The sequence below is a fragment of the Eptatretus burgeri genome, chromosome 7 (assembly GCF_056783735.1).
Source record: "Eptatretus burgeri isolate ZD-2024b chromosome 7, Ebu_testis_v1, whole genome shotgun sequence".
In the NCBI taxonomy this organism is placed as follows: domain Eukaryota; kingdom Metazoa; phylum Chordata; class Myxini; order Myxiniformes; family Myxinidae; genus Eptatretus; species Eptatretus burgeri.
In genome coordinates this window covers 32,843,113-32,857,991 of record NC_140967.1, presented here as the reverse complement: position 1 = coordinate 32,857,991, position 14,879 = coordinate 32,843,113, and the positions used below count along the sequence as shown (strand labels likewise).

General features: G+C 40.7%; 1 protein-coding gene across 2 annotated transcripts in view; it reads right to left on the bottom strand.

The window, feature by feature from the left end:
• Positions 1-257: 257 nt before the first annotated feature.
• The window catches only part of RYK (receptor like tyrosine kinase), a 182,525-nt gene continuing 167,903 nt past the window's right edge, over positions 258-14,879 (bottom strand). For both annotated transcript variants that reach the window (XM_085887970.1, XM_085887971.1), the window contains exons 11-15: positions 11,550-11,682; positions 6,438-6,547; positions 6,116-6,275; positions 3,990-4,126; positions 258-1,878 (exon numbers count right to left, since the gene is read on the bottom strand). In XM_085887970.1, the coding sequence (XP_085744096.1) occupies positions 1,767-1,878; positions 3,990-4,126; positions 6,116-6,275; positions 6,438-6,547; positions 11,550-11,682 (652 nt within the window). In that variant the 3' untranslated portion in view covers positions 258-1,766. The remainder of the gene's footprint in view (positions 1,879-3,989; positions 4,127-6,115; positions 6,276-6,437; positions 6,548-11,549; positions 11,683-14,879) is intronic.

Below are 14,879 nucleotides of genomic sequence, written 5' to 3'. Positions count from 1 at the left end.
TTAAACAAAACAAACAGAAATGACACTTTCTAGAGGACCTTCCATTGCCTTGGCAACAACAGATGACTTGGTTCAAACACAGTGGACCGACTCATTGTTCTGTGGTTAGAAAACACTAACTTTTCACAGATCTGCAAAATATTGAAAAGTATATGGCTGGCAATCCAACGATTAAAAAGGACACTTTGCAGTGGAAACAATGGGTTATGTCATTTAAGAGATCACTTGAATAAGAAGAGCGTAGTGTGGAGGCTGACTGATTACAATTAAAAAAAATTATATTTATTTTTCCTTTTGTGACAGTTTCAATCAGTTGGACATTCGAACCTGTATTTCATAAGTATTTCACACATTTCAAAGACTGTGGTAAGTATCGGTCGTTGGCTAATCATCGTGGGATTGTTTGTACCGTTCATTCATCGTTTTCTCAAACCTGGAAGTCTCAACTGTCTGAAGCTGAGGATACAAGGGTTGATCAATAAGTCCATGGCCTAACATATTAGTAGAAAAATAAAAATACTGATTGTTCAGTTATGAAGTTACAATTATTGTTAAAAACCCCAAAAATAAAGAATGTAGAAAAATAACTTTATCGGTCAGTAACCGATGCTTCAATGTCTGGCCACGAACTTGCTGATCAGTCCATGTACAGCATTACGTACGTTCACAGCATATGTCATACATTCCACTTATCCACATCCACTTTCAAATTATCTTACTTTACCACAGCAGGATGTACACGACTGACGTTTGGGTTAAACTTTACTCGAGGTATTCCTGGTAAATCTGTAGTGTCTTTCGCTTGTACTCAAATGAATTGCATCTTCACACGAATCAAAAAATATTTCATTCTCATTTGCACAAAACAAAAATGCAAGTTTGTTTCGCTCATCTCGTCTGGCATTTAACAAACTCACCGAACCTCAGCACTAAAGTAAGACAATAACGTTGCACTGGAGAATGTTACAACTCACAATCAAACTGGTTTGTGGCAATTCTTCTACAGGCAAAGTCTGTTTAATTTGTTTTTCGAAGAAAAAAAAATAGATATTTTAAAAATATATATACAATAATGAATTTTTTTTTTAAAAAACAGAGAAAGAGGCAACCGTTTTCTACACACGAAAAAGTGCTGAGTTGGTCAACGATGCAGTCTTTTCATTCATAATTTAACTTATTCGTATTGCAATGAACATTACACTCCAAATCGTACTCTTTCCGATTGGCAGATCGGCTCAATTCGCATCCACACTTCCCGGCTCCTACAGCTCTAGACTTGATGTATCGCTCCTTCTAACTGCCTTCTAGTTCATTGAATCCATAAGTGGCCAAGCAAAAGGACATCTTGGAATTATAGGAGGTCCCCAAAGGAATGTAGAGCTTGATATTTTTCAAAATTTTTTTTTTTAACAGATGGTGCCTTAACTGCTCCACACAAATAACATGGCATTTCCATTCAAGTCTGTATGCATCCAATCAATACTTGGATGGTTCGGATACGAAGCACACGACTGTTCCGCTTCCAACAGCAACAGGGCTAAGTCTTAGCTTTGGTCCAGCATAATAAAGATGCCGATGTATTCGTGACATAACATTCGCATAGCGGAATGTTATATGGACAGACAGCGCATGGTGTGGTTTGCAGCCTATAGGCGGAATTCAGCGGTCACGTTCCAAATGATCGGCGTTTGATTTTATTTATTTTTTTAACCCGAGAGATGGGGATTGAAAAATGAACAATGACAGCTGGTATCAGTTGCACGCCATCAAACGTAGGCAAGGAGCGCAGCGTGGAACTCTGTCAGACACTGCACAAGCTGCTGGAACTTGGGCCGTTCATCTGGGTCCAGTGCCCAGCAGCACGCCATGACAGCAAATCTGGGACAAGCAGGAAGGAACCATCGAGAGAAATGTGTGATGGATGAGAGGTGAAAGAGAATGGGCAGCAATAGATTGCCAAGAAGAAAAAAGGTGGATGGAAAAGGTGGGGGCATTGGGGGAAGAAACAAACAGACCAAGGAAAGATCAATCATAGACTCACGAGTGAGACGACTCTTTGGCTTTTCATTTCGTGAGGTTTGACTTTGTAGTGCTCAAATAGCTTATATGGGCTTGCATGGTTGTTTAAGATGTTAAGGTGTTCTGTGCAAGTGTTTCCTTTTCTACATGTAATAGCTATGGATATATGACGACAAATGCATGAACTGCTGAGAATGGAATGGAACACCGACATCACCAATCAACTGAGGCAAATTTTGTCTGACGAGTAAGCATTTTTTAGATGTTAAGAAAATAACGATTTGTGACACTTTCATTAGCCCATCCCCCATGCAGTGGGAGATGTATGCGTGCGTGTGTGCACGCATGTACACACACACACACACACACACACACACACACACACACACACACACACACACACACACACACGTACCTGGGCCATAACTTTGTTTTTACCATTTCAGGTTCAGGTTTTGTTTATCAAATTTTTCAACAAAGCTTTATTATGAGAATATAGAAATGACAAATTAATAAATTGGTCAAAAGGTCAAGGTCAGCATCACATAAAATCAGCAATTTTTTTTTCCGATTGCCCTGTAATTTGAAGAATTTGCATATTGGGTCACTGAATTAGTTCACCAATTAAAAGTTAGAAGCCGAATATTTTTTAGATCAAAAGGTCAAGGTTGCATAAAAGTCAATTTTCATCCGATTAACTTAAAATTTGAGCAGGGTTTGTATATTAGGTCACGAAGCCAATTGCTTTTGAGATCAAAAGGTCAAGGTCACTTAAAATCTTCAATGTTTTTTTTTTGGCTGTTTTAGTCACGTTTAGCGTAAGGAAAAATAAAAAGTCTGAATACAAAGCAGACAAGGACGGGCTTTGCATTTTCAGATGCTTCCTCGTTTGCAATTGTTTTTGCTGCTAATTGAAATCATCATCGGAAGACTTTTATATAAACAAACGTACTATACGCACCCACAAACTTTCAGCTTGACAGGATAACGCACTTAAGTGATACAAAGAATAAATAAACCGATTACACGTCCATTTTTCCCATTTTCTGAAATTTTTGGACAATGCACTCCAGCAACTTGTTTTCAATTTTGTCTCTCCATATTAACCATCATTCTCATTCCGTTTCTTCAAGGTCATTCTCCAGCAAGACAGCCTATAATGTTTCTCATCTATTGGTTGTCCATTTTAAGTATTCAGCTCAGCTGGATTTGTTTTTTGATTGTGAGGAACAAGTTATTGAATTTAGTTTTCTGTCTGATCCCTGGCTTCTCTTCTCATCTCTTTTTGTTCTGCTGAGACAGGATCTTTCCATGACTGTTTGCATGTCAATCAATTTTTACTGTTTGTAAAAGACCAAGTTTTACTGCTGTAGGTCGATGATGGTATTAGGCATAGATTATAAACTTTCTTTTTCCGACACAAGGGAAGTTTGCTTTTGCCAATTTCGAATTTTCCCCAATTTCTGCTCTGGGATGTGTCTTCACCTCTTTGCATTGCAGTTGATCGCCAATCATTCTCAACTGATCGTAGCTCAAATTTGAATCATTACTAAGCAATGATCTCATGAAGATGAGCGAAACATTTCAGCCATATGATACTTTCATTTATACACCCATTTGTGACATATCCCAATCAGGTCCACATTCTATTCTGACTAGTCAGTGACAATTGACTCTCGGTACAAAACCGAAGCTTAAAATCAAAGAGTTTTCAATTTATCGTGCCGAAAGACAAACAAACTCGAGCAACCAACACAAATAGACCTCCTTACATAGAAGTCCCTTTAATAAGCATTCCCTAGAAAGCCATGCAAACAGATTGTTGTTCCCAAGTTCAAAACACAGGTTGAAATTGCACGTTTTGCATTAATTTACTTGATGCCTTGAATTCCTTTATGTAATCTCTGTAAACCCCCAGACAGCATCAGATACTATGGAAAAGAAGAATGGGGTCAGGGGGGGGAACTCACAGCTCATCTGGGCAGTTGCAAGGTTGAGACATGCGGTATCCATCTTTGAGGTAGGCAGCCATTTCAAAGGGATCCACATCAGCATAAGGTGTCTGGCCCAGAGTCATGAGTTCCCACAAGGTGACACCAAATGCCCACTGTACATAGAGAAGCATCAATTACACTTTGCTAAGATATTCAAAAATCAATGACCTGGCAAGACCTTGTACTTGCTTGTGGAATGTGGGGGTTGGGGGATGAAGCGGTAAGAAGAAAGAAGAACCACCACTTATTTCACGTCTTCGGACACACAAGGCTGCCGAGGCAGTTTTTCATTGGCTAGGGGGACAATCCTGGACTGATTGCCACTCCGACACAGGATACGTGAATGGCTCATTCTTCCCAGTAAGCTGGTACTCATTTTGCCAAACCCCAAAGGATGACAGACTGAGTCAACACACCTGGTATTATTTTACGAACACAATAGGGGCTCAAACTCAGGACCCTAAGATCTTAAGCCGGCCATTTAACCGTTGAGCCAACACCAGGCTCAGTAAGAATACCACTACATTACAAGATTTCCATGCAAGTCATTCGGTGATTTCTCCATCATATCCCTCGTTTATGCGTTAGTTTTACAAATAATCATCATCAGTAGCTCAGGCATCCTCACTGGAAGCCCACAGCCCCGAGGAAGCCGGCCACTTCGACCGGATTCCCACAGAGATCGAGTGCAGATGAAATGTTAAATAGTTGTCTGTATTGTGCGAGTCGAGAGCAAGTTGTAAAAAAGTGGTGTACAGTGTCAAGTTCGAGGTGACAACACGGGCAGAAAGGGTCCGGAGTTGGATCGTGTTTGTGTTGATAGGTTTTGAGTGCTCGGTGGTAACTGGAACGGAGTCCAGATAATATTACTCTGCAGGAGTGCAGGAGGGTTTGTTCAGATGGATGGATCACGGAGTGTGGTTCGTTGAGTATTTTATAATTGTGTTGTTGCAAAGCGATGGTGGTGATGGGATTGTGAATATCCCCCCCCCCCCGAAATGTTCTGTTTAGAGGTGCCGGTGATACGTTTGAAAAGATGTTGTTCTTGTAAGTTGCTGGTGAGATATGTTTGTGTCTGAGAGATGGTGGGGCATTGGACAAGTGGTGACACAGGTGTTCAAGCACTTGAGTGGCATCAATGAATTGTGTACCTCTGATATCAAGGTGGTGTTGGAATGAAAGTATTTTGTTTGTAGGTGTACGTGGAGATGATCCATAATCGGTGAGTTGATGACATGATCTATAACCTGAGTGGTTTGTTTTGTATTAGTTGAAATTTTGACACATTTCTTTTGGATATGGTGGGTCCCCAACTTGGGCTAGAATAGTTAATAATGGTTCGGATAAACTGTTTGTAAATAGTGGTTAGGTATTATTTTTGTGAACCAAACTTGGTATTGGTTAATGCTTTTAGTGTGTTGAGTTTTCGGTCGACTTTAGCTATCATTTGTTGAATGTGTTTAGTGAAGGTCATGTGAGGGTCAAGTGAGATTCCAAGTATTTTGGGGTTATTGGTTTTTTGTTGATTGTATATTGTTGTTGTTGGGTTGTTGCTGTATTCAGCATTTGTCTAGGGGTATGAGAGAGATTGGTGATTTAGTTGGTGAGACGTTGATTCTGTTCAAAATAAACCAGAGTTTGAATCATTTCATGTGTTGTTGGATTAAGCGAGTGGATGTATTTACGGTGTGGTCTTGTGCTGCTCTGGGAAGGTCATCTGTACAAGTAAGGATTGTCACATGAGGAGGAGGTTTTGGAATGTCATGGAGAAAGAGGTTTTATGAGTGATGACTGTTTACATCCAAGGCGCCAACCTCTGTTTATCCACACCTAGAGTCGTAAAACATAACCCTCATAGTAGTCATGGTAATAAGATTTATCATTCATGGTAAATACTGGACTTGCAATATGTAATTTGGCTAAAAAAACACTTGAACGTTAACCCAGAAGTAGCTCCTATAGCCTTCAACTAACCAAGACCATGACAGACCCCTCAAGAAGCATTTAATGCAATCTATTTGAATCACCACTGTAATTCTTACACACGGAGCCACGCAATGCACTAGACAGAGATGTATGGAAAAAGAGGATTTGCTTCTCACCACATCGCTGGCCGAGGAGAACGAGTTGTGCAGAAGGCTTTCCAACGCCATCCAACGCACCGGCCGATTCACATTATCTCCAAGGCAATGGTAATCCATGGGGAACAGGTCACGTGCAAGGGCCGTGTCAGTTATCCTGACAGCCAGGCTTCCATCGATGCTGAAATGTCACAAACACACCTTTCCATGTTCGTGAGCCTCAGTTTTCGTCTCATCACTCGGTTCCAATTCCCCACGGCAGCCCCCTCACGCCCCACTATCTCCGGCCGCAGGCCTCACTACCCACTTTACAAAGCCTTTGGCTCACGGCACCCAAACTCACACGCAATTGCGGGCGGCAAGGTCCTGATGAACAACCTCGCGTTTTGTAAGGTAACTCATTCCACAGGCCACCTGGACAGCAATGCTTACAAGCTCCTGCTGGGAAAGGCTCTGGAAATGAGACAAGGTACCTTGTTGTATACAGATTTGGAGGAAATTAAATACAAAATAAAAACATCTGCTGTACATGTACATACATTCTTCAAACAAGATGTGCAACATTGGTTGATAACAATTGAAGCCCAAAGAACAAGACAAAAATTTTAAAATGCACACATGTGCTCAATTTATGCATGACCTTATAAAAGGTCAAATTGTACTGCTAAACTAAACTTCTATGAAATAGTAATTCTCATCGAGCCTTAATTGGGGTCCCTTTCATTAAACAAGATCCAATCAGTTCCCTCATTTCAGGTATACTTCAATTATCATTTTGTGTTTTTTTTCATAGTTAAAGTGCTTTTCTGAAACATAGCTAATCAACTTGCATCGCATGCCATGAGCAATCAGACAGGGCACCCAATGGCACTCGCAGAGCTGAGGCGGAAAAATCGTCAGTTTGTTTCCGACCAAAGGCATCCAATTGTTCGATTCCTCTCCTGCCTGATCCTTCAACCGCTTTATCACCCATCCAAGCTGCCCATTTACAATTCTTCTTTCACCCAGACAAAATCACCACCGTCATCACGGTTTTGTCATGCCCAATTAGTTATGAGGTCCACAGGTCACAAAGCATGTGGGATTGGCCCACCGTTTTCTCTTGCTGGGAGGCAGGGCCCGACCGTCGACCAAAACCCTTGCTCCGAGCAATCGAGCCGAATCAAACCCAAACAAGTGAGCACCAAGGGTCGACACACGCCACCACAGAGCTTCTTTTTGCCAAGACTAAATACCTCCAGAAAATTATTCTGCCTTTCAAGCATATGTGTAAGTACACCCGATTGAGTATCATAGAAACGAACAAACAAAAAAACTTTTTTCAAAATCGAATCCAAGGCCTTTAATGTGAGCACACAGACTGGCAGGATACTGTGAATGAGTTTGATATTTCAAATCTTCTCCAGTGTGTCCGCGGGACAAACCCCGTCTGCTTTCCCACAGCTCCACACAAGATCCCGCAGCAATGACAACAAAATAAATTAAAAAAAAAACCATCACCCTTCAGTTTAAGTGGCTATATTCCACTAGTTTTCCCCATTTTCCAACTTAAATTTTCTGTCACAACGAGTCTGCGAGCATCTCATTTGACATTCAGGACATCACTTTGCCAATGTCTCCCTGTGGTGCACCTTCAAGAGTTTTCCACCCACATGCAGCCACTTTATGTGTAGTTTTTTTACGAAATAATAGAAAATAAAAACTGCACTTAACTTTATTCGATGTTGAAAGAGCACAGTGTGCAACACAGTAGATACAGGATCGATCGGAGAAATGGGAAATTCTCACCAAATACAGGGTTCAAGTCTTACACCATCTCACGACCGAACACATCTTCATTCGAGCGGATAACAATTCCAAGAATAATATATATATATATATATATATATATATATATATATATATATATATATATATATTAATACTCGTCACAATAGATGACGTACAACATAGTTGAAATCGAGTGAGGAAATGAGATATTTTCACAGTTGTACTTCTACCCACTTCCACCTCACCCCACGCCAAACCCCCCAACCCCCCAATTAACAATTTAAACTTATTTGCATTTGATATGATGATATAGTTCAGCCACATATGACAGAGAGACAGACAGACAGACAGACAGACAGACAGACAGACAGACAGACAGACAGAGAGAGAGAGAGAGAGAGAGAGAGAGAGAGAGAGAGAGAGAGAGAGAGTAATGAAAGCATAAAGGCAATGTGTCTGTATGATTGAAGAGAGGAAAAAAAAAAGATCAAATGTAATCAGGAGAGTGGAGGATTTCAATTTAGAGAGAGTTCTTTTGAAACAGAACGGTTCGCGTCTTCGGCAGAGTCGAGGAGGGAGTGTTTTCCACTAAGGGGTTTTATCCGAATGCTCTTTTTTGGTAATACTTTAGAGATGAGTGGCATTTTTTTTATCCCTTCCACTTAAGCAAGAAAGTTTGGCTGCACAAACCGCAATGAGGATGAGAGAAAAACGAGACGATTGTTACTAGTACAAAGGACAGTCATATACAGGCATCATGAAATGCAAATCCTGTCTTACAGGTATCTTCTTCTTTAACGGCCACAATTATTCCCTCGTTCTTGCTGGGTTGGCTGGGGAAAGCTAAGCACAAGTCTTTTACGCTGACCGGCTGGTCAAGCTCGACATTCGATCAAGGTGAGGGCAGGAATCTGGAATTTGGCCATGATGCCGGCAATAGCTCGCATACTTTTCTCGAAGGACACCGCGGAATCTTTAATGGCCACCACCTAATGCCAGCAGGCAGGACACCAGTTTAACTTTCATCTGAGGGATGGCGCACACGTTGATAAATCACCCTGCCTGTGAAACACTGAGATGACAGTTTATAGCGTTGGTCGAGATTCAAACCGAGGCGAGAAAGCTTAGAGGTTGTGTGTGCATATCTCTAGGATGGACACACAAACACACACACACACACACACACACACACACACACACACACACACACACACACACACACACACACACACACACACACACACACACACACACCTCATCACGGAAAGCTCCTGGGGACGGGGGGGGGGGGGGGTGATATTTCCAAGTTTTCAAATTTCACTGGTTCCAGCAAGTAAATGTATAAATCTAAGTTTCTTTTCTTCCATCAAAATGGACATTCTTATTGCATATATTCTCATATAGCAAGCTACTGAAAATGAGGATACAATATTGTAGAACCTTCCTCCATTTCAAACCCCATCTGTTGAATAACAACAATAATATCCAAAATAATGAAAAATAAAAGACTGAGGCAAGTGAGTGGATTCATCTTTAGTCCCTTTTCCTGCATTTACAATTCCAAAGGGATTCGGTATCTCGTGTTTTCACACACTTCATTTCGCATCGATGTGCTCTCATGATACTGAAAGTCCAGATTCAAATTGCACAAACTATGTCGACTTTGTCTATTATCCACCAATACTTTGGAAACCTCATGTTAAGGTTTACTGATGTTGACTAGAGTTCTTCTTTTACATGGAATACGTACAAAGCTCCTACATGAACCTTCGATCACTAAGGCAATAATAAAATGCAATCAGGTTCATTAGCAAACTACTTCTATCACGAATAGTGTGAGAAAAATTGCAAAATCGTCAAAAATGTCTTGATAAATCGCTCGAGATGAGAACGGGCCAAATCTATCTTTTAAACTTCAGCTGGTCAAGTATTGTAGGAAAGATCTTAGCCAGAACAACAATAATAATGAAGCAAAATGATAAAATACATTTCACTCACTGAGAAAAAGGTGATGAAGCTTTTCATTTTGCCAGACTAATAAAGAAACAAGAAAAAGACATCGCGTAGAGCACGACACTTGCAAAATCCACCCCCCCCCTCACCCTCTTCCAAAGGTTGCCATGGATACATCAAATTGTCCATTTCATTAAGATTGAAATTCACAGTATTAATCAAAGTTCAGGTCAATCGGACGAAAATTGATTATTTTTCCGATTAAAATTGATTTTAGAAGTTTGACCTTGAGTTGACCTTTTGACCTCAAAAATAGTTGGTTTCAAAATTCAATGATGTAATATGCAAATCTTGTTCAAATCTCAAGTCAATCGGATGAAAAAAAATGACGATTTCAGAAATTTGACCTCAAGATGACCTTTGACCTCAAAATCAATAGGCTTCTCAGTTGAGACGACCAAAACAACTTGGTAAAGTTTCATGATGATCGGTTTAGAATTGTGACCTGTCGGCGACAGACAGTCAGAGACAAACAGAATAACAAAATCGACTAACCAATATACTTGAAAAATCTTCGATTTTGCAAGTAACAAACGATGCTCTCAGGTAGGGAGTGGGGGGATGGTGGGGGAAAAGATGGTGGCGGTAGTGTAACTTTAAACGTTTTCTCTCCAGGAATGAAAGTGTGACATTATATAAGATTTGAAATGCACAAGAGAGGTGAAAATGGCTCAGGTGATGGAGGTTGTTTTTTTTTTGTCATTTCTTTAATGTAAATGAAACTAGCATAACCTGCGCTCTGCACGTCATGTTGGGGTGGGCGTGTTTGAGAAAGGAACTGATGCAGAGTATCAGTAGTAATTTTACTTTAATGCAGTAAGTGGAATACAATGTTCAAAGTACTTCTTGATACACAATGTTTTGGGTTATGGTATTGTCATTGTGGAACCCTTGTTTTGTAGTTGGTATAATTTGCACCGTAATGTCCGAGAACCGACGTGATCGTGAGAAGGTAACAGTAACCGTTTTTGGCACGATTTCACTGTTTCAGAACCATTTTATTTACTTTTTTTTGTACCTTGCACCTCATATGGTCTTTGAGATAATGTAAGCCGAATATCACGTTACTCGAGCACAGAACAAAGTCGAAGATAGCGCGACACGAAACCACAAACTCGGAAATAATATATAAGATGTCTCTCTGAAGTTTCATGACCCATAAAGCTCCATTCACTACTTGCACAGATGCATTAGCAAAGATTTTGAAAGTTGTTTGACGAAGGTGAATCGTATTTCTTAGGTAAAATTACAAAAGGGGTTTGCTTTCAGTAGGGAGGTTAAAAAACGTAGGTTACTTTCTTGGAAGCCAATCAAATTGAGAGAAAAAAGGCTTTTATATCAATTACCTATGGTTTACTGAAGAGATTGGACATACAAGTAACTCGTACATACAGAAGAAGGACATTAGGAGACAGCAACTTTTTCTTATGTCGATTACATATGGACAAGGCCAGATGACTTCCTGCTGTATTAATGTTCCGTATACTGCATATCCTTACATTACATGCCTGTTTGCAGAAAATGGAACAAATCAACACAGCGCAGTTCAACCACAACCATAGGTTTTCGGATTTGAACCTGGGATCCCTTGAAGAGTGGAGTTTTAAAAGGTTTGTTTTTTTTTTGGCTGAAAATGCATTGACAGAGCAGTTTGAGAATGGCTGCTATTTACCTGTGGGTTGTTTGCTTCTGTCATCTTGCACTGACGTAAGAAAAGCTTGAGATTCCCCCAACACATGTAGGGCAGCAACACGAGAGGACGTGTACAATCATCCACACACACTGCACACACAGGCAGCAGGTTTCTGCGAACACAAAAATTATGATGTTAAAAAAAAAAAGCATCACCAACCTCCATCCCACCCCTTCCTGGTAAGTTAACACACCAAGGTGTAGCCAAACTCAAGATTCAGCTCCAGGGTCATTCCGTTAGCAAGCGGCTTGCTATTACTTGCCAAGCAAGCTGTTCCGTATGAACCACTTTTCAAGCCGCTTGGCAAGTGGAGCAAGCGATAAAGGGAGGTGCTTGAGAATGGAACACTTTCGCATGTTAGCAAAAATTGCCGTAGTCGAGTTCAAAAGCATTAGTGGCTATATTTTCAAGTTTGCGATCACAGAGGACAATATTGACATGTGCAGTTCATATTTTTTATTGTTCGACTTTTGATCCTAATTCTTTAAAATCTGCAAACATGCCAAACACCTCACACCCCCTCCCCAAAATGCAGTGTAAGGTCCATAGATAAGCTTCGTGGGGGGCTCCTTCTTGAAACTCCCCATTTATTTATCTTTCTTTACCTCTTCCTAATACAATCTACAGCCTCTACCAACAAAATCAATTTGTTTGGGGAAGTTGTCACAATAGGATCGAGTACATCTGAAAATAATGGCCCGGACAGCATTTGCTCGAGTACCACGATAGCATTGCTTCCATGGAGACCGCCATATTGCTAAGCGGTGCCGAGCACTCGGTTTCATTGCAGTACTAACTTCAGCACTTCTAATCAAGCAAGCCGCTTGGCAAGCGGTAAACACGCTGATTTCTGACAGAACATGCTCCAGACTAGACAGTTTAGAGGCGATTGTGGGTACCTCTCAGCCATCCTGCCAGCCCCCGTAGTAATATTATCATTATTATTATTGTTACTCCACGCAAGGAAAGCAAAAAGTGGGGTGAAGCAATTGGTTCACTCTGGTCTGCCCATCCACAAAAGCGAGTTCATGGTCGAGGAACAACCCAATTTAAATTGAATTTTATATTTTGAACACTAACTGCAACATTAATCAGAAAACAAACATGCAGTTTTGCAGTACTTTGGCTCTGAATTTGGCCCGATTACACATGTGCAGAGTGGAGTGAGGTAATGGTTTTACTCGGCCTGCCTTGTAGCCAAACAAAATTTAAAATCATTCCAAAAAGGAAACTTACTGTTTTTAATGATGTCATAAAGGACACATATAACAGGCAGGACTCATGTAACGTGTTAGATCAGGCGATTTAATCGCCACTACGTCAACGGTGGCACAAGTCTTGAATCAATTTCTTTATATACAACATTTACAATCTGTATTTTATTTTGACTGAATTTGAGTGCTAAAAGAAAGTGTACACCCCCTTTCAAATTTTTCACCTTTTGTTGCCTTGTAGCGTTGAATTAAATTGCATTAAATCAGACTTTTTCCACTTTTATTTACACATCGTAACCCACAACTTCCAAATGAAAAACAAATTATACAAATTTCAGAAAATGAGTAAAAAATACAAAACTATAATATCTTGCTTGGATAAGTATCCACCCTCCCCCCCCCTCCCTTTGTAATCGCAATTGTAAATTAGCTCAGGTGTAACCAATCATCTTCAAAATCACACACCAAGTTAATTGGCCTCCACTTGTATTAAATTGTCATGATTCTGATTATTTCAGAATAAAAATCAGCTGTTCCTCCGCTGGGTGGTGCATTTCACAGCAAAGACTCAACCGTGAGTTCCAAACTGAGGAGCTTTCAAAAGACCTCCAGAATAAAGTTGTGGAAAGGCACAAATTAGGGGATGGGTATAAAATATTTCAAAGGACTTGAATATCCCTTGGAACACAGCCAAGACAACCATTAAGAAGTAGAAGGTGTAAGGTACCACAAAGACCCTGCCTAGATAAGGCCATCCCTCCAAACTGTATGACCAACGAAGGAGGAGACTGGTCAGAGAGGCCAACAAGAGGCCAATGGCAACTTTGAGAGAGCTGCATGCCTTTATGGCAAAGACTGGTCACTGTTTGCATGTGACAATATCCCAAGCACTCCACAAATCTGGCCTGTCAGTCGGGTGACAAGAAGGAAGCCATTACTCAAAAAGCCCACCTTGAGTCCCGTTTGAAGGTATGCAAAAACACCACTCAGGAGATTCTGAAGCCATGTGGAAAAAATGTTTTGTGGTCTGACAAAACCAAGATGGAACTTTTTGGCTGAAATGCAAAACGTTACCTTTGGTGCAAACCTAACACTGCGCATCACACAAAGAACACCATCCCTACTGTGAAGCATAGTGGTGGAATCATCATCTTCTGGGGATATTTCTCATCGGCAGGGACTGGGACACTTGTCAGTATAGGGAAGAGAAAATGGATGGAGCAAAATACAGAAAAATCCTGGAGGAAAACCTGCTGCCCTCTGCAAGAAAGCTGAATTCGTTCACCTTTCATCGGAAGTTCACCTTTCAGCATGACAACGACCCAAAGCACACAGCCAAAGCTACACTGGAGTGGCTAAGGAACAAAAACATAAATGTCCTTGAGTGGCCCAGTCAGAGCCCTGACCTAAATCCAATCGAAAATCTGTGGCATGACTTGAAAATTTCTGTCCATCAACACTCCCCATGCAACTTGATTGAGCTTGAACAGTTTTGTGCAGAAGAATGGGCAAATATTGCCCAATCAAGATGTGCAAAGTTGGTGGAGACCTATCCCAACAGACTAACAGCTGTAATTGCTGCTAAAGGTGCTTCCACCAAGTATTCACTCAGGGGGGTGGGGTGGACACTTATCCAACCAAGGTATTCTCGTTTTGTATTTTTAACTAATTTTCTGAAATTTGTAGAATTTGTTTTCTATGTGGAAGTTGTGGGTTACGATGCATAAATAAAGGTGGAAAAAGTCTGTTTTAATGCAATTTAATTCCAGGCTAGAAGGCAACAAAAGGAGAAAAATTTGAAAGGGGGTGTAGACTTTCTATTAGCACTGTATGTACTTGCTGTTATCGTCTAATGTACTGACAAACGGGACTGAAATTCAACATTCGTAAGTACAGCAAGGCACCTAAGAATGTACGTCTACCCAATTTATGCATGCCAGTGTGAAAGGGAAAAATCTGTGATCATGCTCTAAAACAAAGGAAAATGCCTGCTCAGGCTGAAGCCAACAACATGGATCTTGTGGATATCCTAATGGAGTTGTCAGATCAAAATCCTTTGGAAATTCGGCTGATTTCATTGAGGATCTCATTCATG